This window comes from Pelophylax lessonae (genome assembly GCF_965119305.1).
Source record: "Pelophylax lessonae genome assembly, chromosome: 2".
Taxonomy (NCBI): Eukaryota; Metazoa; Chordata; class Amphibia; order Anura; family Ranidae; genus Pelophylax; species Pelophylax lessonae.
Genome location: NC_138769.1, coordinates 501,236,304 through 501,262,908, shown reverse-complemented (window position 1 = coordinate 501,262,908; position 26,605 = coordinate 501,236,304). Strand labels below are relative to the sequence as shown.

The following is a 26,605-nucleotide window of genomic DNA, read 5'->3' as shown; positions in this document are numbered from 1 at the left end:
TGTCCTTTTTTATTTTTTTTTATTTTTTTTTTACTAGTAATGGCAGCGATAAGTGATTTTTAGCAGGACTTCAACATAGCGGCTGACAGATTGGACACCTAACTGTCATTTTTGACACTTTTGGGGGACTAGTGACATTACTACAGTGCTAAAAATATGCACCATGTACTAATGACACTGGCAGGGAAGAGGTTAACCCAGGAGAGATCAAAAGGTTAAATGTATGCCTAGGGGGTGTTTTCAAACTGTGGGGGGAAGGTCTTATGGAATCAACACAGAGACCTGTGCCCCTAAATAGGAGGAACACAGGAGCCCTGTGGTGATTGCTGAGAGAACAACGGTCTGCTGTGTTTACAACAGCAGACCGCTGTTCTCTCTTCATGGGGAGCGATCGCAGGTACATGGCAGCAATCGCAGCCGCTGGCCCCACGAATCAGCTTCGCTGCTGGTGAATTGGCGCACGCACGCCCGTATAGGTACGGCAACTCGTTGGAACCTGCCGCCGTATATCTGCAGTGGCTGGTTGGCAAGTGGTTAATGATTGCTCAATCATGATTTCTACTTAGCCATATTTATACTGTGATCCCAAAGCCTGCAATGATAGTGACTGCTAAAGTGATTTTGTGGATAAACAATGTGCTGTATAAAAAGCAAAATCTTTAAAACAGAAAATTAAGTTTATAGATAGTGTGTGATTTGCACTGAACATATTTTTAAAAGGTTTAAAAAAAATTCCCAGGTATTTGGGAAAATTCATTCTTGTTTTTTTTGTGATGCTACAAATTTATACAGTTTTCCACACAAAAAAACCCTTGTGTAATTGCCTGGGAAAAAAGGTTAGGAAAGTTAGTTAAAGGGGTTGTAATGCCCAGTTTTTTCAAATAAAAATGACAAACATGCCTATACTTACATGCTCAGAGCAGACCTAATCCTCTTCTTCTGGGCTGCCCTGCCGAAGCTCCAGGCTCCTCTTCTTTATTGGGTATCCCCACAGAAAGCCACTTTCCCTGGGGGCACCATGTGGACACGCTCCCGAGTACCGCTGCTGCATCCATTGACTTAGACAGCAGCCCCATGATTTGATTGACAGTAGTGGGAGCCAATGAGCCATTGGCTGCCACTACTGTCAATCAAAACATGTTATTAATCTGTCCAGTGAAGAGAGAGACAGTGGCTGTAGCCACTGAGCTGATGCACATTGCTGGATCAGATCGGGCTCAGGTAAGAAAAAAGGGGGATTTGGGGGGAGCTGCAGCCCAGAAGGGTTTTTCCTCAATGCATAGAATGCAATAAGGTGAAAAACCTTGAGGCATTAAACCACTTTAACAACTGGCACTGGTATAAGCCAGTTATTGTTTATGCAAATGTTTTTTTTAAATCTGGTGAATTTTCCAAATCTTTCTGTGAAAAAATGTATAATACAAATTTTAATTGAATGTGTTTTAATAGATTACAATTTTGCTATGTTATTTTTTAAATTAATATCTACTGTATATTGCGTTTTCCTTAGTTGAACATTTGCAATTACATGTATTTTTGCATTATTAGGAAATATTTTTGCAATTTGCTGCTATTAAACTATTTTTTTTTTTTCTTTAGGAAGAAATATCATGAGCATCATGATCTCAACAGTCCTGGTTTATCTACTTCTGAGTACCTCAGGAACATGTACTACATTTGATACTATAATGATGAAATCATGTGAAAATTTGTGTTTGTGTGATGAAAAAGATGGTTCCTTATTTGTGAATTGTGAAGAAAAAGGCATCACACAATTATCAGAAATCAAAGTACCCCAGTCTCAATACCTAGAGCTTAACCTATTAAACAATGGTTTGTATAAATTACATTTAAATGAGTTTTTGGAATTCAGCAATTTAATTTCTTTACACCTTGGATTTAATAACATTGTGGAGATTGAAACAGGAGCGTTTAATGATCTACGCATGCTGAAGAAACTTCATATTAATCACAACTCACTGGAGACACTCAGAGAAAATACTTTTCTTGGACTTGAAAATCTGGAATTCCTCCAAGCAGATAATAACTTTATTACTACCATTGAAGCAAATACATTCAGCAAGCTTAACAGACTGAAAGTTCTAATCCTAAATGATAACGCCATTAACTTTTTGCCAGCAAATATTTTTCGCTTTGTACCTTTGACTCATTTGGACTTAAGAGGAAATCAGCTACAAACTCTTCCTTATGTTGGGTTGTTAGAGCACATTGGCAGGATAATAGAACTTCAGTTAGATGACAACAAATGGGTTTGCAACTGTGATTTATTACAGCTAAAAATCTGGCTAGAAAATATGCCTCAGCAGTCGTCAATAGGTGATGTTATTTGCTATAATCCTCTAGATCTTAAGGGTCTTATTCTACGTAAAATGAAGAAAGAGATGTTCTGCATTACAACTCCTAGTAGTGACCTAGAGGAACCCTCAGTACCTTTATCACTGTTAGGTACATCTTCCATTAGTGATGGTCAAATACCAACAAAGTTAACTTTCCTTCCAAAGATTCCAACTAAAGAGACCTATGTATTCCCAAAGGCTTCTACTGTACCTCCTGGAAATTATTGTCCTATTCCATGCCATTGCCCTAACACTGGTTTCGCTGGTACATTGATTCATTGTCAAGAACAGAATATTGAAAGTATGTCTGACCTTGAACCACCTCCTGTAAATCCAAGAAAGCTAATTTTGGCAGGAAATATTATTCACAGAATTTATAAAAATGATTTTACTGAATATGGAACATTAGAAATGCTTCATTTAGGCAACAATCAAATTGAAATAGTTGAAGAACTGTCCTTTCAGAATTTGACTAAATTACTGAAGATGTACTTAAATGGAAACCACCTTCGAAGTTTAAATCCTGGGATATTTATGGGTCTGATGGCCATTGAGTACTTATATTTGGAATACAATGCTATTAAGGAAATTATACCTGGAACTTTTTCTGTAATGCCAAAACTGAAAGCCCTCTACCTAAATAATAATTTTCTAAAAACATTACCAGAAAATATATTTTCAGGGGTTCCATTAACAAAGCTTAATCTTAAATCTAACCAGTTTGTAAGCATCCCCGTGAGTAAAGTTTTAGAAGATCTGAATTTGCTGACCCAAATTGAAATTCAAGACAATCCATGGAATTGTACATGCAGTTTACTCGGATTAAAAAAATGGATCCAAAATCATAAACTACTTGTTGTCAGTGAGATTTTATGCCATTCTCCTAGAGAGCTGGCAAAAATTGAATTGAAATCACTTGACAAAGAAGATTTGTGTCCTGAATTAATAAATAATCTAGTCTTCCCTACTCAAAGCTTCAACAACCTTACTCCACCTTTCACAGCTGCAAATCAAGTTGATACTATATTAAAATCGCTATCTGATTACATACCCCTTTCTGTGTTAATCCTTGGTCTTCTAATTCTTTTAATAACAGCTGTACTTTGCTCTGCTGGAATAATCGTTCTTGTGTTGCATAGGAGGAAACGTTACAAGAAGAAACAGGAAAATGGACAAATAAGAGAAGCCAGCCCTGTTCACATTCAGTACAGTATGTATGGCCATAAAACAACACACCACACCACAGAAAGACCAGCATCAACTATTTCTGAACAAAGAATAGTAAATCCAGTTGTTCAGGTGTATCAAACCCCTCCATTCACACCAAAACATTTAGAAAAAGAGGAAGATATGGAACTTAATGATCCAAAGAGAATTTGCAGAGGACTGTTAGAAAAGGAAAATAATTCACAGCAAGGAGATTCAAATATAAAATTAAGGGCAAGTGATCCAACAGCAGAATTTTTATCCTTCCAAGATGCAAGTTACCTTTATAGAAACTTGATTGAAAAAGAGAGAGAAATCCAACAACTTGGGATTGCTGAGTATTTAAGAAAAAGCATGGCACATTTGCAACCAGATATTGAGGTTCATTATCCGAGGACCCGGGAGGAAGTAAAATTAATGGAAACTCTTATGTATACCAGACCAAGGAAGGTTTTAGTTGAACAAACCAAAAATGAATATTTTGAACTTAAAGCTAATCTCCATGCAGAACCTGACTACTTAGAAGTTTTAGAGCAGCAAACATGAACTTCGCTCAATATTAAGACTTATAGAATACTTCCTCTTGAACTCCGCTATGACCATATGAAGTGCCTTAGTGAAATGTCTTAACCAGACACTAAACAAAACACACTCATACAACCATTTGGAAGCTCAGGGATATGTACATATCTGGAGATGTGCTTGTGTTTTAAAATGAATATTGGATGTTGTTCAGAAACTGTATATAATAAATCTATGAAATATTTTACCACTTTATTTATATTTTGTAAAATAAATCTCTCTAAATATTGACTTTACCAGTAAAATATGTTGGAACTACCTACAGCCAATGTAACCAGGGAAGGGATAAAGTCTGCCAACATTACAAGTGTTGCTATAACATCAATGTTAAATTGTGGCATGCTTGTGTTTTTGAGTTTCTTTTGTACATACAGGGGTTTATTTACTAAAGCTGGAGAGCAAAATCAGGCTCGCTTCTGCATAGAAACCAATCAGCTTCTAGGTTTTATTTCCAAAGCTTAATTGAACAAGCTGAGGTTAGAAGCTGATTGGTGTCTAAGCAAAAGTAAGCCTGCTTTTGCACTCTCCAGCTTTAGTAAAAAAATCCCAAAGTGTTGGTGTACATATCTGCATATATATTTACATATGTGCTTATGCCTATGAATTTTGTATTTATGTATAAAAGATTGTATATTTTGAGCTTAACTTACACTCATAATTATTCAATTTAGAAATAAAATTATAAGCTATATATTAACTAGAGATTAGTGCATATTTAAAAAATCGGACTTGACCTTACTCTATGAGACACAAAAATATGTTATATTCTATAAGTTGCTAAAACATATTCTATAAAAGCTGTAAAAAATATGTTTTTTGGTTATTCGATATGCGTGTTTCCACCACTGTGTTTTTCACAGTATTTTTGATTCTTTTTAGCAATATATTTGACTAAAAACCTCCATATATTTCCACAATCTACAAAAAATGACCCAGATACAGTTATTTGCATATACTCAGCTGTATTTATAAAAAGAAAAGCCATGTCTTCACCCCACATCTTACTCCTCAATTTTATAAAAATAATCATAGCCCTCAGTTGCAAGAGACTTGGTCTTTTCATTACCGTAGCATGCCCAGTGCCTAGAAATATTAGCATTTTGCAATGTTCTGCTGATTTTTTGAGTCCATTCTGTTATGAATAATGGATGTCTGTGAAGCAGATATACATTTTTTTCTATGGTCATATGCAAGGTTTACCACAATATCACTGTATTGCTGCATTATTTAAAGACTGCTAAACTTTGGACAAGCCATGGGCATGATAAGAAACCAGTTGCCTGCACATGAGTGTTATATTTGTCAGCTTAATAAGCATGATAAGATGTGAGTGGCATAGGCCTTGTTTTTAAAGGTGCATGTATGATTTAACCAGTCATGGTAAAACAATTGGTTGAAAAAGTATGTAAAATAGAGTCAAACATGCCCTTATTTTAAAGTGGTACATATTACCCATTGTGTCCCTAAGAATTTGGATTATACAAAGCAAATATTAAACTGTAAATAGTTTAAATTTGAGTAAAATCAATTTTTGTGTAGTGACACCTGTACATGGATATTCACTCCTTAGAATGTGTGTTTTTTTTTTGTTTTGTTTTTTTGTATAAAAATGCTTTTTTGCTTAGAATTTTACTGCTACTATTAAGATGTCACAAAACAACAGACTTGTTAAGAAATGCACTAAAGCTTTATGCTACAAAATAGACAGGTTTGTATAAGTTATTTATTTTCCATTTTTATATATTCATTTCTCACAAATGCTCTGTACTTTCAGTGCCTTTAAAAATAATAATAAATGAATTAACAATATTTAATCAATGTCCATTTTTATTAAGTAGAATTTAATGCTATCTACTACATTTGTTAAATGGAAATTGTTTTGCTACAAGTATGTTCTGATCCTTGCCATAGGCGTGATTAGGGGGCCTGGGCACACCCTAATCACTACATGCGCTCTCGCAACACATTCGCTCACCATATTTATTCATAAATGAAGCATAGCATCTGTGTTTACTATGCTTCAGTTTGTGAATGAATAAGAAGCCACTCAGCACAGAGCACTTCTCATTCATTCACTGCCCCGTGCAACTGAGGCTGCAGAGAAAGGCATGTGTGTATTGAGTATTGGGGCCTACTAATGCACACTAATGCAGAAGGCTGCGCACACCTATGATCCTTGCATTCATGTTTACAAGACTTGTTACTTTTTTTATTTTCTAAAATTTAGAATACTCTAAAGAAAAATGTAGATACTCTAAAGAATACCAGATCATGCAAACCTGTGGGCTCATCATATCTGGTAAAGTTGCCCCTGGTCCTTACAGCAGTGCCCTTTCAACTATATCAATTTAAACTCAAGGTGCTGCAATCGGCAAATCATGCTGATGTCAGTGCTGTCATTGTTCCACTCTGACCTATCTCCTGCTACTCTTTTGTCTTTCTTATATTTAGTGTACAGGTAGGAAAATACAGGACTAGAGTGAGACAGACCGTAGTGCATCTATGGGAGCTATGTATTAGATTTCATAGGACTCTGGAAGTACAATAAGGGACCAGCTTGAGGGACCTGAGGCCATGCTACTAGGTAAGATGAAATTATAAACTCACTTTAAATTAGTAATCATTTCCCCTGATGTTTCAATTTTCAGAAAAATATTATTGGGGTGAAAAACTAGATTTTTATTCATCTTGGAAATCTTTGCAGTGAGATCTTCCAAATTCCAAGGCCCATCCATCTGCCAGTTATACATTTCAAGAATATAGCATGACTGATATGGTCACATGTGACATGGTGATTCAGCAACTCTCAGTCAGAGATTATTTGTAAAATCAAAGCTAATTATACAAATAATTATGTCACTTGACTAAGGGCAGTTGTCCGGCAGTTGTGCTGATCCCTAAGCCTCAGTGTGTTTAAGCCAATGACCATGATTAAATAGAAAAATCAAGTGTTGTAAAAGCACTAAAAAAGGCACTGGTAATGGAAAAATGTCCTGGTAAGGAAGGGGTATTACAGACTGGTACTCGAGTGGTTAATCTAAAGCTAAGCATTGATGGGCTGCCATTACAGTATGTACTGTAAAGCTGGATACAAACAGGTATAACCAGTGGATTGAATGAAAAGAAAATAACAAAATCCCCCATGATGTGCTATTGTATCCTGACAGTGGGACTCCTCTGCTGTCAGACTACCCTGATCAGCACTGCAGCTGACTGTCTGTAAGTCACTGATTGAAAAAGGTTTTCCACCAGATTTGTTTGACCAAAGCTGATTTTATGATCAACTTCTGTCATACAGGAAGGGCTGCTCACCTTGCTGAACCAGCCAATTGTGTACCCAGCTTCATGGATTTAAATGAAAAGGTGAGGTATGCAGGATATTTGCTTGTGATTTTTCAAAATGTGCACTACATAACAAGGTATTAAATAGAATATGTTTTTGACATTGCAATTCAAACAGCAAATGTTTATTTAAAACTAGAAGCATGAGATTAGTTGTGGTCATAGGTACACGCATTGCATGTAAACAGAATATACAATATTTTGCATTTTTCTATACTTACTTTGAGAAATTCTCATAAATTACTGTTAGAATGTAAAACATACATAAAATGTGATGGATTGTTCGCTTTAAGCTTTGCAAACAACGTAGCTATGTAAGAAACTCAACAGACCAATCTTAGTTTGAATATAAACATATTCATTGTATGGACAGCTAAGCTTGTCACAGTAAACAAAAGTTAAGGAAATGTAATTTTAAAAGTTAATTTGAAAAGTTATGAGAATGACCCCCCTGTTGAATTCAGGGAACAATTTTGCACCTGAATTGCACCTGAACTGGTGAACAGAAATGCACCAGACTTCAAACCGCAGCCACATATATGTGAAGCCAGCCTCAGTTGCACAACATACAGTCTAATGTACTGAGCTATTAAGTTGCTGAAGTGTTATGATGGATGATATCATCTATCCCCTTCCTAAAATATTATTCACCTGCACATCTTCATATATAAAGAATATAGTTTGTATTTCATCGTTGACAGAAAATATTTTGGGGCCACACTTGGTACCATTGCTTTGATAATAGAACTAGTGATGAGCCCAATTGCCCTGAGTTTGGTTCGGCAGGGGTTTGGTGAACTTCAGATAAGTTTGGATTGAAAAAAGTAAGTAAAGATAATGGTGCTTCACCGTGTGTACTCATAAGTGAACATACATATCTCTAAAGGAATTTTTAAACTAGTACTTTTTATCTGTGCACCCTGGATCAGTTAAACAATCATTGTGAAGTCTTTTTGGTGCAAAGAATGTATAGATAATTAATATGAATCAAATTAATATAGCACGATTAATAAAATTCAGTGAATTAATTGATGTGAATCAAACTTGTATACCAATATTAATAATAATAATAATAATAACAAATAATAATAACAAAGTGAAACAGCAGGTTTGAAGGCCATGATAGATCAAGTTATGTGAAAATATATTGTTACAAAGTAAACTGCGCTTTCAAACACTAATTATTGCGTGCTAATAATATTGTCCATCAACACCAGTGAACTAAAATTAGTGACGTAGTCAAGAAAATTCCAACTCCTCCAAAAAATCGTGAGCTGTGATGAGTGATCTTCCACCACTGGTATATGAGATGACTACTCACCACAAATAAAATGATTTAAGCATATCCAACCAATGAGGTCTCACACACGCCAATAGGTATCCTCCACTAGCGCCACTATTCCAATTAGACTCCAGGATTTGTGTCATAAAATGTAAAGAACAAAGGGCCCTTCATAGTATAGTATTTTATTTTATTTGATAGTGCATAATAGATTAAAAACACTTACAGGATCGTATAAGCTAGAAGACTATTAATATGCAGGTGGAACGCGGAACGGCGTCCCTGCTGTATTAATGCCCTGAGGCGCTCCACGCCTCGTTTAAAATACTGGGCCTTGGTAGAGATCATATGGAAATCCGGAAGTGACAAATCCCTGTTTTAACATACTTTTCACCATACTTGGCGTTTTAAGGAAGTGACGAAGCTCCATTTCCGGTTTGCATTTATAATGAGAGAACAGATTCTATTGGTTGAACTTCTCAAAAATGGAGGACATGGCTGAACTTTGAGAGAGAATTTGGCCTCAACCACACCATGTCCATCCTCACATGCTGGATAGACCCAGATGTACATAATCTTGTTCACTTATATTAAAAATCCAAAAGGTAAAAAATGATAAACTTAAAATTATACACTTAAAATTACAACACACAAAACCTTTCCAAAAATATCATTCACCTGCACATCTTCATATATAAAGAATAGATTTTTGGGGCCACACTTGATACCATTACTTTGATAATAGAACTATTGATGAGCCAAATTGCCCTGAGTTTGGATTGTCAGGGGTTTAATAAACTTCAGATAAGTTCAGATGCTGAACCTGAAACCCATTGCCGTCAATAAGAGCTGAAACTGTTAAAATAAAAGAGTACGGTTCCTGCTGATATAGTCCCACTCAAGAGGAGCTACGTATAACATCCCCCATGGCCAACGTTTCGGTTTCTTGTTTGATTGTAGAGCGCTTGACATATGCAATTTATACAAGTGCTTGACTTGTAAGTCTTTTACTTTTAAAAAAAAAAATACAGTAAAACCTTGAATTGCGAGCATAATTCGTTCTTATATCAAAGCAAATTTCCCCATAAAAAATAATGTAAACTCAGATGATTCATTCCACAACCATTTATTCATAAGTCATTCAGTTTAGAGTCCATAGAAAAAGATTATAGCAATATGATAGGTTCTGTAACAATAAAATGTCTATCTACAAATGGCAGCCTCCACAAGGGGATTAGAAGCAAAATCCACCAGGAGCTACAGTGTATAAAAGAGAAGAGAAGCACCTCTAAGTGTAGCAATATGGTTACATTTAATGAAGGTTCAACATTTAGCAACTCCCAGGGTTGATGATTAAAAGAGGCATATCTAAGAATACATGAAAAACTGTCCACATAGACCATACTCCTCACCGCCAGCTCTCATCGTGTCCAGTCTGAAGTGGTGACTGGGAAGACTACCCTGCAGTAGAGCGTTCTGAAAGCGAGGCTTGAAGCTCTCGTGGATCGCAGTGTGGAAGGGATGACCCCCAGACCCCTGCATACTTAAATGTACCCATTTTAATCATTCATCAACCTTGTGAGTTGCTAAATGTTGTACTATCATTAAATGTAACCCTATTGCTACACTTACAGGGGCCCCTCTTCTCTTTTATACTCAGTTGTGACATGATGCTACTTGTATATCAAGACATCACTTGTTTATCAAGTTAAGTTTATCAGAAAAATGTTGCTTGTCTGGCAAAATGCTCTCAAACTAAGTTACTCTCAATCCAAGGTTTTTCAGTATATTTTTACAGCAGAGAGCACTAGATATTGTTCTATTTCATTTATTTTTTATATACACCATGGAGGAATCATTGTCCTCCCCACTGATTGACCACCGAATGTCTTTCACTCCCTTATTGGGTAAATCACTTTTTGACCATCCTGATCTCAGGGGTCATATAAAGAAGATGAGAGGCTCCTAATGTCTTCGGTGGAGGTGTTTTACTCACTTTGACAATTGCATGTCTTATTGGTTACATATCTTCACAGTGGCTGACATCTTTTGATTCCTCTATAAGATATGGACTTAGCAATGTATTACTGATTTGTATTTTGCTCTGCACTGTTGTATTTTGAATGAGCTATGGGGCACCTGTGTGGGCTTGCTTCAGAGCCAGGATGTGTGTGTCCATAGATGCCCGCAGCAGGGCTCAGCCTTGCCCTCCGCTCCCTCCTCATGGGGTTTAACAGTCAGCAGTAGGGGCCAATGGCTTCCTCTACTCTTAGTGTAGCATGTGAGAGCAGGAAGAGGGGAGAAAAAAAGCTGCAGATAGGCACAGTGCTGGAAAGATAGAGGACTCAGGTAAATGCTTAGGAGGGGAAATGGTTATTAGGATGTTTTTTCCCTTAGTACAGGGAATGCATTAAGGTATAATACTTAGACTTTAGAACCAATCTAAATATGTTTTTGTGTGTCTAACGTGCACTATAGTTTCTTTCAGTAGTTTTCTACAATTACCCTTAGGCCCACACAGGCACCTCCGTCTTGCATGTTCCGCTTACTTAGTGGGGGATCGTTCCACTGATCCCCCTATCCAATCCGCCAGATGAAAGGAAAATAGGACCAACATCTATCTGGATTTTGTGGGAAAGATCAGATCGTATGGTGGTAGGTGTCAGCGGCTGCCACTCCATAGAGGAGACTGCAGGGTCCGATCAGTTCTGCCTGAAAAACTGACAGGCGGACCTGATCGGAAAGCCTGTTTGAAAGGATCCTTATGGTACCATAGCAAGAACAGCTGTTTTAGCTTAAACTAAGACTAAATGAATTAACTAAATAAAAGAGATCTGACAAAAATGAACCTGTGGTTATGATAGGCCGCGGCCATTTTATTAAAACAATGAGTAATATACAATTATATATATATTTAACCAAATATACATAAAGACCTGTAGTTTAGCCATGCAGCTCAAACTACTACCAAATACCAAACACCCCTTACCAACATTTGGAAAGGAAAATTGAAATAAAAACCAAAACAAAATTAAAGACCGCGACAAAATTAGGGCGGGAGGGTGGGAATGCGAACTGTACTCCTGAGCTCCGCTGACCGACTGCCTGTAACGGTTATTTTTACCCTTTTTTTATAGACAGTGACTCGTGCCAGCCTGTCAGTTGTTAAAGAAATGACCAATTACAGGTAAGTAAATTATTTATTAATTTACAGGTTTCAGCAGCTGTCTAGCAACGGCCCCATACATGGAGGGCGGGTACATTTCATGACCCTCCCTTCATTTTCATTATTGCAGTTCACTGTTCATGTTGTATTGTTACTATATGAAAAACAAAATCTTTTGGAAAAAAAAAAAGAAAAACAAAATCAAACCAATTAGTCAGTGTAAGATAGTACAATAAAAATTAAAAAAAATACTAATTATGCTACCACATATATGCTTGGCTTCAGGAGGGCAGGCGTTATCAAACCACATGTGTATGTAAATTGCCACATGTACATTAGAAACTAGAATATCTGTTCACATCTCCCCATGTGAGCATACTGTAGTAAACACACTGAGAATAGGCTTAGGTTGTTCATCTTGGTTTATGTGATTTCAAATGCACATAAACTTAAAGGGTAACTCCACTTTAGTGGGAAATAAAATAGCAAATAAGGAAAAAACAATATAGAAAATACAATTGTGACACAAGTCATATTCTAATTGAATGTTATTAAAAATTACCTTTCCTTTTCAATCTGCAGCACTGTCATTTTCTGCAAAATGCAAAGAAATATGGCCACCTGGAGGCATTCTGTACACAGAAATGTAATTTCCTGCTTGTGTGATTGGCTTACTGATTTTCCCAGAAGTCTGCACTGATACAAGTCAGTTTTTGGCATTCCTTGCAACGAAAATGTCATTTGTGGTGTGATGCTCTCAAAGGGAAATCACATCTAATGGGATGCAGATCAAGCAGCTTTCCTCATTAGAACCCTGCAGGTGCAGCAGCTTGATATTTATAAAACCACTCCCACACTGATTCCTTCTACACATGAACTCAGACAGGTATAAACAGGTACTCCTTCAGAATAACAAATGGTAGGAATCTGCAACGACATTTGTTAAAATCCTTGCAATGTCCACAGATCACCCAAAGGGGATTTTTTTTTTTTTTTGCACAACAAAAGTGGAGTTACTTTTAAAGTAAATAAGGACCAGTGCATTATACATGCATATAATTATGTTTTTCACACTAAAAGTAAGGGGCGAAAGTGGAGCTGTCACAAAACAGAGATCAGTGTCTCTCTTTTGAGCAAGATGCCTGGATAATTCTGATTAAATGTAAATGTTCAATTTGATTTTAATGTTTTAATAAAATGAATGGATATGGAAAGCATTATGATTGTTGTTTGTGTTTCATTCTGAGTGTCATACTGCTGAAAGGGCTGCCTGTGGATCATTCGAAGTTTTACTAAACCCTCAAAGTGGAACTTTACCCATAACAACTTGATAAAAATAATGTTCTTTAGCAAGGAGCTACCAAAATTAGTGTGTGCTGTAAATTGCCTCCAGAATTTCTCCTGTTTCTCCTTGCTGAAGGCTGCCATTTTGCTGAAGCCCAGAGCCTCTGGACAGCAGTAAATCTTTAGGCTGTCAGCAGATTGACTAGAGAGCAACTGAGCATAAGCAGAGCAGAGTGAGCAAGTGTATTACTGGATTTCCAACAGTATAGGCTTTTTTTATGTTTTACATAGCTATAATTGAAAAAGGGGCCAGCAGGAAGTGATCCAGCAGGTCTTGATTTTCTGACTAAAGTATCACTTTGTTGTTTTTGTGCTCTTTTTCATACAAGGTTATGATTGAAAAGTGGTACCTACATTGTAGATTACAATTACGAATGCAGAAAAAGGGGAGAAGGATTTAGAGAATTTTCTTGGTACCATTAGATGCATGTCAGACCATATAACATCAGAATAATTTTATGCAAAAATATACAAAAATATTTACACAAGATAAGAATGTAAAAAAAAAAAAAATACACACATTACAGTGACTCAACCGCGCCTAATATATTGTGTTCAATTTGTATAAGGTGGTAGTGTATAGAAATGGAAGAATAACCCCTCAGATTTGTAAATATTTTATTATATTTTTTCATATAACAACACTTAAGAAAATACACTTTGCTACACATGCTACACGTGTTGCACGCTGCACATGCTCAGCGTCATATCCAGAGGTTGTCTTTGGAAAATTGACGTATGAGTGCTGCCAGCATTGCTTTAGAGGTTGAAGGGATGGGGGATCAGCCTGTCAGTGCCTAGACCATACGCCGCACACTGCATCAAATTGGTCTGCATGGCTATCGTCCAAGAAGGAAGTCTCTTCTAAAGATGATGCACAAGAAAGCCTGCAAACAGTTTGCTGAAGACAAGCAGACTAAGGACATAAGTTACTGGAACCATGTCCTGTGGTCTGATGAGACCAAGATAAACGTATTTGGTTCAGATGGTGTCAAGTGTGTGTGGTGGTAACCAGGTGAGGAGTACAAAGACAAGAGTGTCTTGCCTACAGTCAAGCATGGTGGTGGGAGTGTCATGGTCTGGGGCTGCATGAGTGCTGCCGGCACTGGGGAGCTACAGTTCATTGAGGGAACCATGAATGCCAACATGTACTGTGACATGCTGAAGCAGAGCATGATTCCCTCCATTTGGAGACCGGGCCCCAGGGCAGAATTCCAACATGATAACGACCCCAAAGACACCTCCAAGATGACCGCTGAATGCTAAAGAAGCTAGGGGTAAAGGTGATGGATTGGCCAAGCATGTCTCCAGACCTAAACCCTATTGAGCATCTGTGGGGAATCCTCAAATGGAGGGTGGAGGAGCGCAAGGTCTCTAACATCCACCAGCTCCGTGATGTCATCATAGAGGAGTTGAAGAGAACTCCAGTGGCAACACGTGAAGCTCTGGTGAACTCCATGCCCAAGAGGGTTAAGGCAGTGCTGGAAAATAATGGTGGCCACACAAAATATTGACACTTTTTGACACAATTGACACTGCTATACAAGCTGTACACTCACTACTTTACATTGTAGCAAAGTGTCATTTCTTCAGTGTTGTCACATGGAAAGATATGATAAAATATTTTAAAAAATGTGCGGGGGGGGGGGGGACTCACTTTTGTGAGATACTGTATATGTATATATATACACATGTAAGAAAAGGAGAACAAAAAACATATATTAAGGCTCTATCACTGAAGGTATATACAGTATCTAACAAGGCAGACATGGCGCACACAGGTGGATCTGCACATACCTCTCTATGGTCATCAAACATACATATTATAGGGGACTTGTTGATAGATTATTCAGCCTTTTAGACAGTTCCAATGTAGGAGGGTGAAGATTACTGAGAATGATCCCTCCAGGGGATGCCTGTAACATAAACATAGAGTATATTAAAGAGATTTGCTGATAGAATTGATTAAAGTGCATCAAAAATTTGGAGTGGAAATACATATCATGATTAAAGTCCACAATCCTAAAGCAGGCAGTGCCAATGGATCGATATAGTATAGTAGGCAGTGGCTGGTAGTTAGATATAAAGTAGTTAACTGTATATCAGGGGCTTGAAAGTTCCAGGGTCTTTTGTCCTATAAAGAGTATGTATGAACTTGTTTATTATGTTAAACCTGAAAGGTGGGGGGGGACCTCCTATATATTAACAAGCATGTATGCTAGTTCTCAATCATAGAAAGGATATAAACAAGTAACATACCAGTAGTCAATACTCATGAAGATAAAGGACAAGATGTAATAAACCTAAGAACAAACAAACAAACTTTTGATTGTAAATTTGTGTTTGTATATGTTGACATGCTCTTGTACTGATGACTATAGATCTCTTGTTATAGAAAAATGTATTTTCTCTCACCCTTGAAACTCCTGCAGAAGCGACCAACCGGAAAACATGTTGAGTATTGACCAGCTGTGCTTCTATGTGTAATTTTTAAATGTACATTCTTATCTTGTGGAAATATTTTTTGTCATATTGTATATCTTTGTAATAAAATTATTCTGATTTTATATAGTCTGACATGCGTCTATTGGTTACCAAGAAAATCCTCTAGCTCCTCCCCCCTTCTCCTGCATTTGTAATGTTTAATTTTAATGTATAACTAAAGACAAAATGTTTTTTGTCATTTTGGATAGAGTGGAGATGAATTATAACACCTTTTAATGCTACCCCCCGCCTCTGTTAGGGAGTTTCACCCTCTCTATTTGTCCTGTTTACAGTTATTGTCAAAGGTGCAAAATCACACATTTTGAGTTGTTCCCAAAACAGTAATAGGGGGTAAATCTTCCAACGGGGATACTAGATCTGGTGGTCAGGGGGTTGTGCAATTGATTCCTATTAGTTTGCATGGATTTACTCTCACTTTCCTTATGCCCCATACACACGTGCAGATTATCTGCAGACTTTTGTCTGCAGACTTACCAAAACCATATAATATGAGGTCAAACCTAAACACTTTCAATTTGTATGCAATTCGGCAGGCCCTTGCACTACATAGAAAAGGTAAGTCTGCAGACAAAAGTCTGCAGATAATCTGCACGTGTGTATGGGGCATTAGGACTAGGGTGAATGCACACTGAAAGGTTTTGGGGAAGTTTTTTCTTGGACTTGACTTATGCTGCCCAATTTAAATGAAGAACACTAAAGTTTTACTTATGTTATTGTTTATACTGTGTCTTTTTTTAATTTTTTTATTATACATTAGAGAGGCTGTGAACTTTTTCTGATATTTTTCTGATTTTATAAAATACATACGGGGTGAGATTATTATTATAATACAGGATTCATATAGCGTCAACAGTTTGCTTTACAACATGAGGGCACACGTTACAGTTACAATACAATTCAATACAGGAGGAATCAGAGAGCCTTGCTTGCTGCAGCTTACAATCTAGGAGAATCTGAATCTGATCTGATCGAAGAGCTAATCTTAAGAACAATTTTGTTAACACATTTATTTCTACTAGATTGATTATTATTGCATTATTGTTTATTTATTATACACTAGCTACTTTGAATAAAGTATTATTCTGACCAATGAAATGTATTAATACCAAAGCATTTGACACACCAAAACTCATATAGAAGCCTTTACACACGTTTACAAGCATCAAGCATTTCTCTGCCAAAATGCTGCTGCCAGGAGGAAAGGCATCTATGAGAGATGGGCAAATGCCCTGTCTGCAGAATGCCTTAATGTTGTTGGACACCAAATTTTGCTTTTATTGAGTCACATTTTTTTTCTTGAAACTTCTAACAACAAGTTTTCTGTATCAAAGGCATTAGGTTGCAATAACAAAGCTATTGCTTGCTTCTTCTGTAAAAAAATGATATATCATCAATTATTTAGCCAAAAGTGTTTAAAGACAATCCCAACCTTTGTTATGTGTTTTTTTCTAGCGTTCCTATAACAAAAATAAACATTCTTATTGATATATATAATGTATATTTTAAACCAATTGAAGACCAGGCCTTTTGACACTTCTCACATACATGTAAAAATCTGTATTTTTTAGAGGTGCACCGAATGGAAATTTTGGTGTTGAAACCAAAAATGCAGGAGCATTTGGCCGCAAAACTAAAACCGAAAAAGACAGTTTTCTAAATATATATATATATATATATATTTAATTGTATTATGTTCAACTTTTTAATTAATATCATGAGTTGAAATATAAATGTCCATATGCAGTGCTCCAAGTTGAATAAAGATGATTAGAGATTAAAGGAAGGATGTAAAGATGAATGTTCTCCACCAGCTTGTGTGTCGATAAAGCACACCACACCACCATGATACAATACAATCAGATCTGCTTACTAGACGATCAACAATACTGCGCAGGTGTGTTAAAAGACTCTCAAAACGTATCCACAGGAGGACCCATACACACTCTAATCAGTATAATAGCATGTTTCCATTGAATCAAGGATCTAACTGGTAGGCATTCTTCCAATCGATTAGATCATGTATATGTATACCCAGAAGATAAAGAGACTCATAGGGCAGTACGTAATGGATGGATAACAATTTATTAAAATTGCACTTACAAGATCATACATAAAACGAGCAGTATAAAACACATGTAGCAACAGCTTCTAACATGCCTGTGCCTTTCCTCTTGATCAACTGACACATTTCAGCCAATCAGCCATCATCAGAAATGTGAATTTAAATGAATATGAATTTATTGTCGACCATGAAAAGTGCAAATCAATAAAGGTGCATCAAATCAATAGTCAATCAAACAAGAAATGTAATGAAAAAATGAATATGGAATCAATTATAAGTCCAAAAACAATGCGATGTATAAACAAACATCTTTCACAGGGTGAGAAATGTGATAGCAAAATCTCAATGTGATAATGTATTTGTGCTTCACACCTTCCAGAATGTATACTATGTGTACAACTCACCAGATTTTATTGACCAGTTGTTACACTACCACTAGCAATCACTACTAGTGCCACCTAGACAACTGAAAGTACTCTGCAGGGGTATATCCAGGTAAGTGTCAGTAAGGCGTCTAATCTCTCACATGTCTCCTATCCATATCCCTATTCTCTTCAGTGCCTGCCCCAACCACCTTTCAGAATACATACCATGTGTACAGCTCACCAGATTTTATTGACCAGTTGTTACACTACCACCAGCAATCACTACTAGTGCCACCTAGACAACTGAAAGTACTCTGAGGGGGGAATATCCAGGTAAGTGTCAGTGAGGAATCTAATCTCTCACATGTCTCCTATCCATATCCCTATTCTCTTTAGTGCCTGCCCCAACCACCATAAGGTTACCACCTTTACTGCCAACCCCAGCTTCAGCTTCATTAACCCATTTACAGCCTACCCTATTTTGTTTCAATTTTTTTTTTCAATATTTTGTTGGTTTTCATACGAAAAATACAAACAGTAAACAGAAGGATGCAATCGGAGCATGTGTTACAGGTGAAAATGTCAAAACAGGTACAGCGATTAAGCATTGTAGAGTAAGTACACAGTATCAAAAGCGATAATAACTGGAAACATCGAGTCAAAATATCCTTCTGGTAAAGTAAGTTAGAACACAATCAACCAAGAAAACTCTGTGGTATAGTCGTAACTGATAAAGTGATTGTAAAATGGTTTAGAATCAGTGTGTGTCAGAAGGTGTAGTGTAGTGTTTACTATTGTTCCAGGGTTGCCACCGGGTGTGAAATTGGGCACTTTTAGAGACGGAATAGGAGTATGCCTTTTCGTATGAAAATTGTGCGTTAATAAGGTGGAGTACTTCTGAGTGGAAAGGTGGGTCGGATTGTTTCCAATGTCTTGCGAGGACAGTTTTGGCCGGTATCAGAATATGTGTCGTCACTGTCCTCACACTTGGGTGAATGCTGTCAATGCCCAGGGAAAGGAGAGCTAGGGCCGGGTCAGGGGCTCGAATTAAGCCAGTGATATAAGAGAGGGTCTCAAATATCTTTCTCCAAAAGCTGGTGAGGCTTTTGTAAGGCGGTATGGCGTTAGATACCACCTCATGAGCATTTTCTGAGATTGTTCCCAGTGAGTAACACAACTTGAAGCCTGGTATGTGCTGCGTATTGCCAGTTTCCATTGGGCGTCAGTGAAAGACCTTTGAAATTCCTCCTTCCATTTAATCATGGGTTTAGTTTTGAGGAAGGTGAGCTTGCTGTGAAGAAAGTTGTAAAAAAAGGAGATTCCTTTGCCAGTGGAACATGGTGACATGAGGAGTTGCCACAGGGAGGTAGGTAGGTGCAGTTTCGGAGGGGGGTGCCTGGAAAAAAAGCTGTAAACACAATTGTACGTGTAGCTAGTATTTTTGTGTAAGTCAAATTCGGCCTATATGGTGAAATAGCTTTTTATGGATTCCTGGTTATAGAGTTGATCTACTGAGTGGATACCGGCTGATAAGAATTTAGATGTAGATATGCAGGGTAAGAGGAGCTCCAAGGTCCTCAAAGGAAATACAATTGGGGTAGATATTACTGAAGTGTTGAGATGATTGACAAGTGCCCTCCAGGCTCTAAGTGAGGCTTGGGTGGGGAGGAGAAGTGAGTGTAAACTCAGGGGTCGCCAAAGGTCAGCCAGCAGTAGGAGATGTAGGTCCTCGGACTTGGACAAGTTCAATTCAATAGTCAGCCAGGGGAGGGTCGAGGGCATGGAGAACCAATGTTTCAATGGTGAGAGCTGAGAAGCAAGATAATAGTCCGAGATGTCAGGAAGACCTAGACCTCCCATCGCCCTGTGCCTTGTAATGTGGGCATAGTTGCATCTAGCCCGTTTCTTCTGCCAAATAAATGACCGCAGAACCTTGGAGAGAGTGATTAGGAAGCGTGAAGGTATGTGGACCGGGAAGTGTACGGAAGACATATAGAATTTTAGGAAGGCACATCATTTTGAAAGCAGCAATCTTACCAGCCAAGGATAATTCTACTTTGTGAAATTTGTGGGTATTGGCTGAGATAGTGGTGATGAGGTGTTTTAGGTTCGCTGGTAGTAAGTCAGAGGTAGGGAATGTTAAATGAATTCCCAGGTATGGAATACTGTTTTCCGTCTAGGTATAGGGTAGCGAGTTCACCAAGTGTGTACATGTAGCTTGATGTATGCCCTTGTTCAGAATTAACCACTTTACGTCTGCTCACAGTAATATTACTGCGGCAGAGTGGCTCGTTATCGTCTGACGACGTAGTACTACGTCGTCAGACACTCCCCCTTCTGGGCGGCGCTTGCGCGCCGCCGGAGGCTCGCTCCCGCTGTTTTCATTCACAGCGGGAGTCGGGCCAGGGGAGGAGCAGCGGCGATCGCCGCTGCTCTTACCCGATCGTCGGGGATCGAGTCTGGAGATCCGCCCGCTGTGTGTAAACACATCGGGCGGATCTCCATAGTGACAGGGAGTGACAGATCGGACTGTTCAGCATAGCTGGACATCCGATCTGTCCATGACTCACTCAGTCACCTCCCCCCCTACACGTCAGTAAGCACCAGGCATACATTAACCCCTCCCTCTCCAATAAAATTAACCCCTTCCCTGCCAGTGTCATTTTTACAGTAACAGTGCATATATATAGCACTGATTACTGCAGAAATGTCACTGGTCCCCCCAAAAGTGTAAAAAATGTCAGTCAAGGGTCCGATCTGTCCGCCGCAATGTCGCAGTCCCGCAAAAAAAATCGCAGATCGCCGCCATTACGCGTTAAAAAAAAAACACCAAAAATGACAGAAATCTTTCCCTTTGTTAGTAAACGCAATAACTTTTGCGCAAACCAATCAAAATACGCTTATTCTGATTTTTTTTACCAAACATATGTAGCAGAAAACAAATTGGCCAAAATTTTTTAAAAAAATTGGTTTTTACATCTTTTTTGGGGGGAATTTCATATAAAAAAATGTTAAAAATATTGTTATTTTTTCAAAATAAACTCTCTTTTTTTGTTTATAGCGCAAAAAGTAAAAATTGCACAGTTGATCAAATACCACCAAAAGAAAGCTCTGTTTGTGGGAAAAAAAGGACGTAAATTTCGTTTGGGTACGGCGTCGCACGACCGCGCAATTGTCAGTTGAATTTGCACAGCGCCGAATCGCAAAAAGTGGCCTGGACGGAAGACAGCAAAATCCTCCGGTGGTAAAGTGGTTAAGGATTTGGTGAAATTCACCTTGTAATATGACACGGTGCTGAAATTTTGGTGTAGTTGGTGAGCGGATGGGAGAGAAATGATAGGGTTTGTGAGGCTTAAGATTACGTCATCTGCAAAAAGGGTAATAGAGCGGTGTGAATGTTTAAACAAAAAAACGGATACGTGGGGATGTGTGCGAACAGTTTCGGCGAGGGGTTCGATCAGAAGGTTAAAGATTAGGGGCGAAAGAGGACACCCCTGTCGTGTACCGTTAGTTATTGGGAAGGATTTGGATAGCGGGCCATAAGAGAGGACTTTAGCGGATGGGGAGGAGTATAAGGCCAATATGGCTGACATTATAGAGCCTAAAAACCAAACTTGGCAAGTACCGCCCGCATGTAGCCCCAGTGGACACGGTCAAACACCTTCTCTGCATCTATGGAAAGGAGCAGAGAAGGCGTTTGAGAGCACTCCGCATGGTGTATGAGGTTTACTAGTCTCCTGGTGGCGTCAGGAGCCTGTCTACCCTTGATGAACCCCATCTGGTCTGGGCCTATCAGAGTCGGGGGACTTTTGATATTCTATTGGCTAAAAGTTTCGCATAGATTTTCTGGTCGGTGTTTAATAGGGAGATCGGTCGAAAGTTTGCTGGGGTGTTTGGAGTTTTGCCGGGTTTAGGAAGGGTGGTGATGTGGGTCTGTAACATTTCTTTCGGGACCTGTTGTTTGTCAATGGTGGTGGTAAAAAGACGAATAAGATAGGGAGCGAACAGGTCTTTTAGGGAGCAGTAATATTCATTAGTTAGGCCGTCTGGGCCGGGAGATTTGTTTAACGGGATTGATTTTAGAGTCTGGTGTACTCCTAAGGGGGTGATGGGGCCGTTGAGGAGTTCAAATGAGGCAGGAGAAATAGTGGGCAGAGTCAGGCGTTGTAAGAAATTTTGAATGTCGACCTCCGTAGGTTGCATGGTATGGTTATCGTCACAAAGGTTGTATAGGGAACTGTAGTAATCCGCAAAAGTGTCCGCTATCTCTTGAGAATGCATTCGTTTTATCCCAGTATGAGGGTAAAGGAGCAAATCGATTTTAGTTTTACTTCTCCTATCTCTCAGTCTGGAGGCTAGGAATTTCCTGGCTTTGTTTGTTGTCTGGACCGTAGGCGCACCAGCATTTTATCATGTCTTTCGCACAGGAGTCTACACAGGTCATTTCTAAGTAACGTCAGTTTGGAGGCAATGGTTTGGGATGGTTTTGATTTATTCAAAACATCTAGGGATTGAATTTCGGTCAGCAGTCGATCCAAGTTGGCCGAGTAAAGTTTTTTCATTTTGGAGCCTAGTTGTATTAGGGCGCCCCACACAAACGCCTTGTGAGTATTCCATAAGAGGAAGGGGTCTATATCTGGGGTATCATTGTGTGTAAAGAAATCAAGTAGCTGGGATTTGAGTGTCGCTTAGGTGTCAGGGTTTGAAAGGAGGGAGTTATTGCACCTCCAGATATAGGATGATGGGTAAACAGGGCCTGCCATGAGTGACATGTGGACAGCCGCGTGATCAGATCACGTGATGGGAGAGATAGATGTAGCAGTGATGTTTGGCAGAATTTGTTTGTCAACTAAAAACATATCAATTCTGGTATATGTATTGTGTCTGGGGAAGAAATATGAATAGTCACGTTCTTCAACGTGTTGGTAGAACCACACATCATGTAGATCTTCTGAATGGAGGAGGTTGGTAAATTAGACTTCACCCAGGAGGAAGAATCCATGACATGGTCCGCCACCAAATTGAAGTTGCTGCAGAGAATTACATTTCCAACCTTCAGTTTGGCGATCTTAGAACATAACTTGCATAGGAATTTTAACTGTCGAACATTTGGTGCATACACAATAACAATAGTATACGAACAGTTATTAATAGTGCAAAGGAGAATTAGGTATCCGCTATCTGTATCAGCCACCACTCGGGAGAGGGTCACGGATACAGAGTCCCTAATCGCTATCAAAACACCTCTCTTTTTGACAGGGCCTGAGGCTAGGAAAACAAGGGGGTAATTTTTGTGGGTACAATGTGGTGTGCGATCTTGTTGAAAATGGGTCTCCTGTACAGCAACAATGTCTGCTTTAGCTGTGGTAGCCTCTTTCCACAGAGAGTAACATTTGTCCGGATGGTTTAGGCATCTAGCATTTAAAGTCAAGAGATTGAGACGCATTTGGGCAGTCTAAGGGGAGTGAGATATGCATGGTCCGAAGCTGCAGGGAACGGTGAGGGAGGCTGAGGAAAGAAGTTAGGTGTTCCAAGACAGTTGGTAGGTAGTACCTTTGTGGTTGCAGCGCCCGGAAGGTGGAGACTTGACCGCTAGCGGGATCCTATATTGTGGTCCGGAGAGGCAGTCCATCTTGTGGTGGTGGAAGAAGATCTGTGTAGGGAAACAAAAGAGTAGACATAAGGAAAGTACCTGTATAGGTCCATGGAGATTCGGACGGAGAGCTCGTTGAGGGAGTGCTGTGATCTGTAGATATGAGAGTGTCCAGTGGAGATATGCTCCTGGTAGAAAAGCTGGTAGGAACACTACAAAAAACAGTAATAGTAAACAATAAGCAAAAATAATGTCATAAGGTAAACATCAAGGTCAAATAAGACCAAAAGAGCAGCAGAAGCTGCATAGCCATGGAGGAAAAGAGTAAGGTGGAGGGTACTCATGGTCAACAGTAGGGCCAGGTGCCCCCGGCAATACAATTGGTTACTTCATTAGGACTTGCGGTGGGAGGTTTTGGATCTCCTGGAGATGACTTGCCAGTCAGATTGAACATGGTTAGGTGGAGGAGATGCAAATTCGGATGGTGAGTTGGAGAGATCGGGAACTATACCCCATTGGCGGAGGAAGCGTATACCTTCATCAATCGTGGATATGGTGGACGATGTACCCTGAAATGCCACACATAGCTTAGCTGAATATTTCCACTTATAGATGATTTTGTTATTCCGTAGAGCTTTGGTTATAGAGTTGAGATTGCGCCTATGTTATAGAGTATATTGAGAGTAGTCAGGAAGGACTTGTAGTGTAGCCACTTGTTCTGGGAGGTGATCTTTGTGGTGGAAGGCTTCAAGGATTTTTTCTTTCGCCTGAAAAAAATGTATCCTCAACAATACATCGCAGGGAAGGAAGGATGGTTTGGGGATAGGGTGTACCCTATCTATGGTCAGATCTGCAGAGGTAAGATTGGGTAACACCAATGAAAACAGGTCCCACACATATCGTGGTAATTGGTTGGATTGAACGGACTCAGGTATACCCCTGATTTTCAGATTATTGCGACGCGACCTATCCTCAAGGTTGGCAAGTTTGGCTGTGACACGGTGTAGTTCTTCCTGTTGTGAGGTGTGAGAGTCTACCATAGAGTTGTATGATGTGGTGAACACACTTATTTTGTTTTCAACAATGTTAACTCTGTCCCCTAGATCTTAAATCTCTCTTTGGCAGTGGGATATAGAAGACAGTAAGTTAGCTTGAATAGAAGTGTGTAGAGTTGTCAGCATCTCTTTAAGCATTGTATCAGATACTGGTTGTCCTGTAGTATGATAAGTGGAGAAGGGATCAGGCTGCAGTACATAGGCAGGGGAGTTGGAGTGTGTTTCGCTCACCTCCATAGAGGGCCCTTGATCCAGAGAAGGAGGATGTTCCCGCCGAGGCTTTCATTTGGCCAGGCTGTGGGTGGATGGAGAGGATGGTGTGGAGGTGCTAGAGTGGCAGGGGTTTTAGTCCTCTGACTGAGCATCCAGTCTATGCAGCGCAGGACCGTCTGGCCCCGCCCCCTTGTCTGTGTGAGAAGCCGCCATTAGAGAACCGTCATCGCGGTTGTTGGTAATGTCTCCGCCACCATTTTGGAGGAGACCAGCGGTGGTGGAGGGGAAAGTTTTCTGAAATTCTGAAAGTTTTCTCACCAGCGCTCTGTCCATCCTCCTCCTGCACATCTCCGGGCAGTGGGGCAAGTGTTCCGCCATCCAGGGAGAGGGTGGTTGTGTCCAAGAAGAAGCTGTAGATGGGCGTAGATGGACAGAATGCCGGGCGCACGCAGGAGCTACAGGATCACGCGGCCATCTTGGTCAGCGGTCACCATGCCCCGCACAGCCTACCCTATTTTCACAGTGCAGATAGCCAATAATTATTGATATGACAAGATGCGTGGTGGCTGCAGGATACCCTGCCCCCCCTCCCCCCCCCCAGCTGACCCTCCTGCCTTTAGCTACTGCTTCCATGATAAAAGCTGGGCTCATGTCCACCACAAGATCTTCAACCACCGCTGCAGGAGCAGTCACTACCTGCCAACACACAGAGTCTGCTACAGCCAAGAGATCCCCTTCTTGGACCATATCCATGAGGACTGAGTATGATTGTGGATGGGTATGGGGTAGAGAAGGGAATTTTCCAGAGGCATGTATAGTTGTTTTCTACAAAAATATAAAAAAATAGAAATCTTAGTCAGCCAGCCAGAGTGTTTTGTTGGATGAATTCACTTTGTCCAAGGCAGTGTAACTTTTCATGTTTATATATCATGTCTCTTTAGGTAATGCACATCTCTCCCAAATTTAAAGAGGTTGTAAACACATACTGAGCTAGTATGCATCGCATTTTTTGATGTTCTCTCACTGGCCCATCCATACAGGAATACTGCTGACAAACCTAAATGTACTGATGTGCATTCTAAAAAGAAAAAGTCCAAGCAGTAATTGGCAGTAGGGTCTTTGTACATATGTCAGTATTTGTGTGAAAAAATCCTATTCCATTCCATAAATAAAACCCTTACTCAGTTGAATAATGAACAGGTTTTCATTCAAATTCAATAGGTGGGTGAGTGTCTTCTTTAGAGACTTTAGGTTAAAACGTTTTCTCCCAAAGCTAGAGTCACCATTTAATAATTTGCATATTGTGATCATACCCCCCTCTTAAGAGCCTCATCTCCAGGGAGAATAATTTTAATTTTCCTAGCCGCTCCTCATTTCCCATGTCTTTGTATTCCTGTACATTCTGTACATGTTTATGTCATTACCATTCTCATATCCCTGCACATTGTGTTTGCTAAGAAATGCATCTAAAACTTTTTTTAATTTATCTTCACTCCCCGTTGACACCACAGTTGATGGTGTCAGGGGGAGTGT

The 26,605-nt window shown here is 39.3% G+C and overlaps 1 protein-coding gene across 1 annotated transcript in view; it reads left to right on the top strand.

Annotated features, from left to right (window-relative positions):
• Positions 1–4,527, top strand: part of SLITRK6 (SLIT and NTRK like family member 6) — a 100,234-nt gene extending 95,707 nt beyond the window's left edge. Inside the window, exon 2 of the mRNA XM_082248508.1 lies at positions 1,600–4,527. Within this exon, the coding sequence (XP_082104634.1) occupies positions 1,611–4,109 (2,499 nt within the window). The 5' untranslated portion in view covers positions 1,600–1,610 and the 3' untranslated portion in view covers positions 4,110–4,527. The remainder of the gene's footprint in view (positions 1–1,599) is intronic.
• Positions 4,528–26,605: the final 22,078 nt, after the last annotated feature.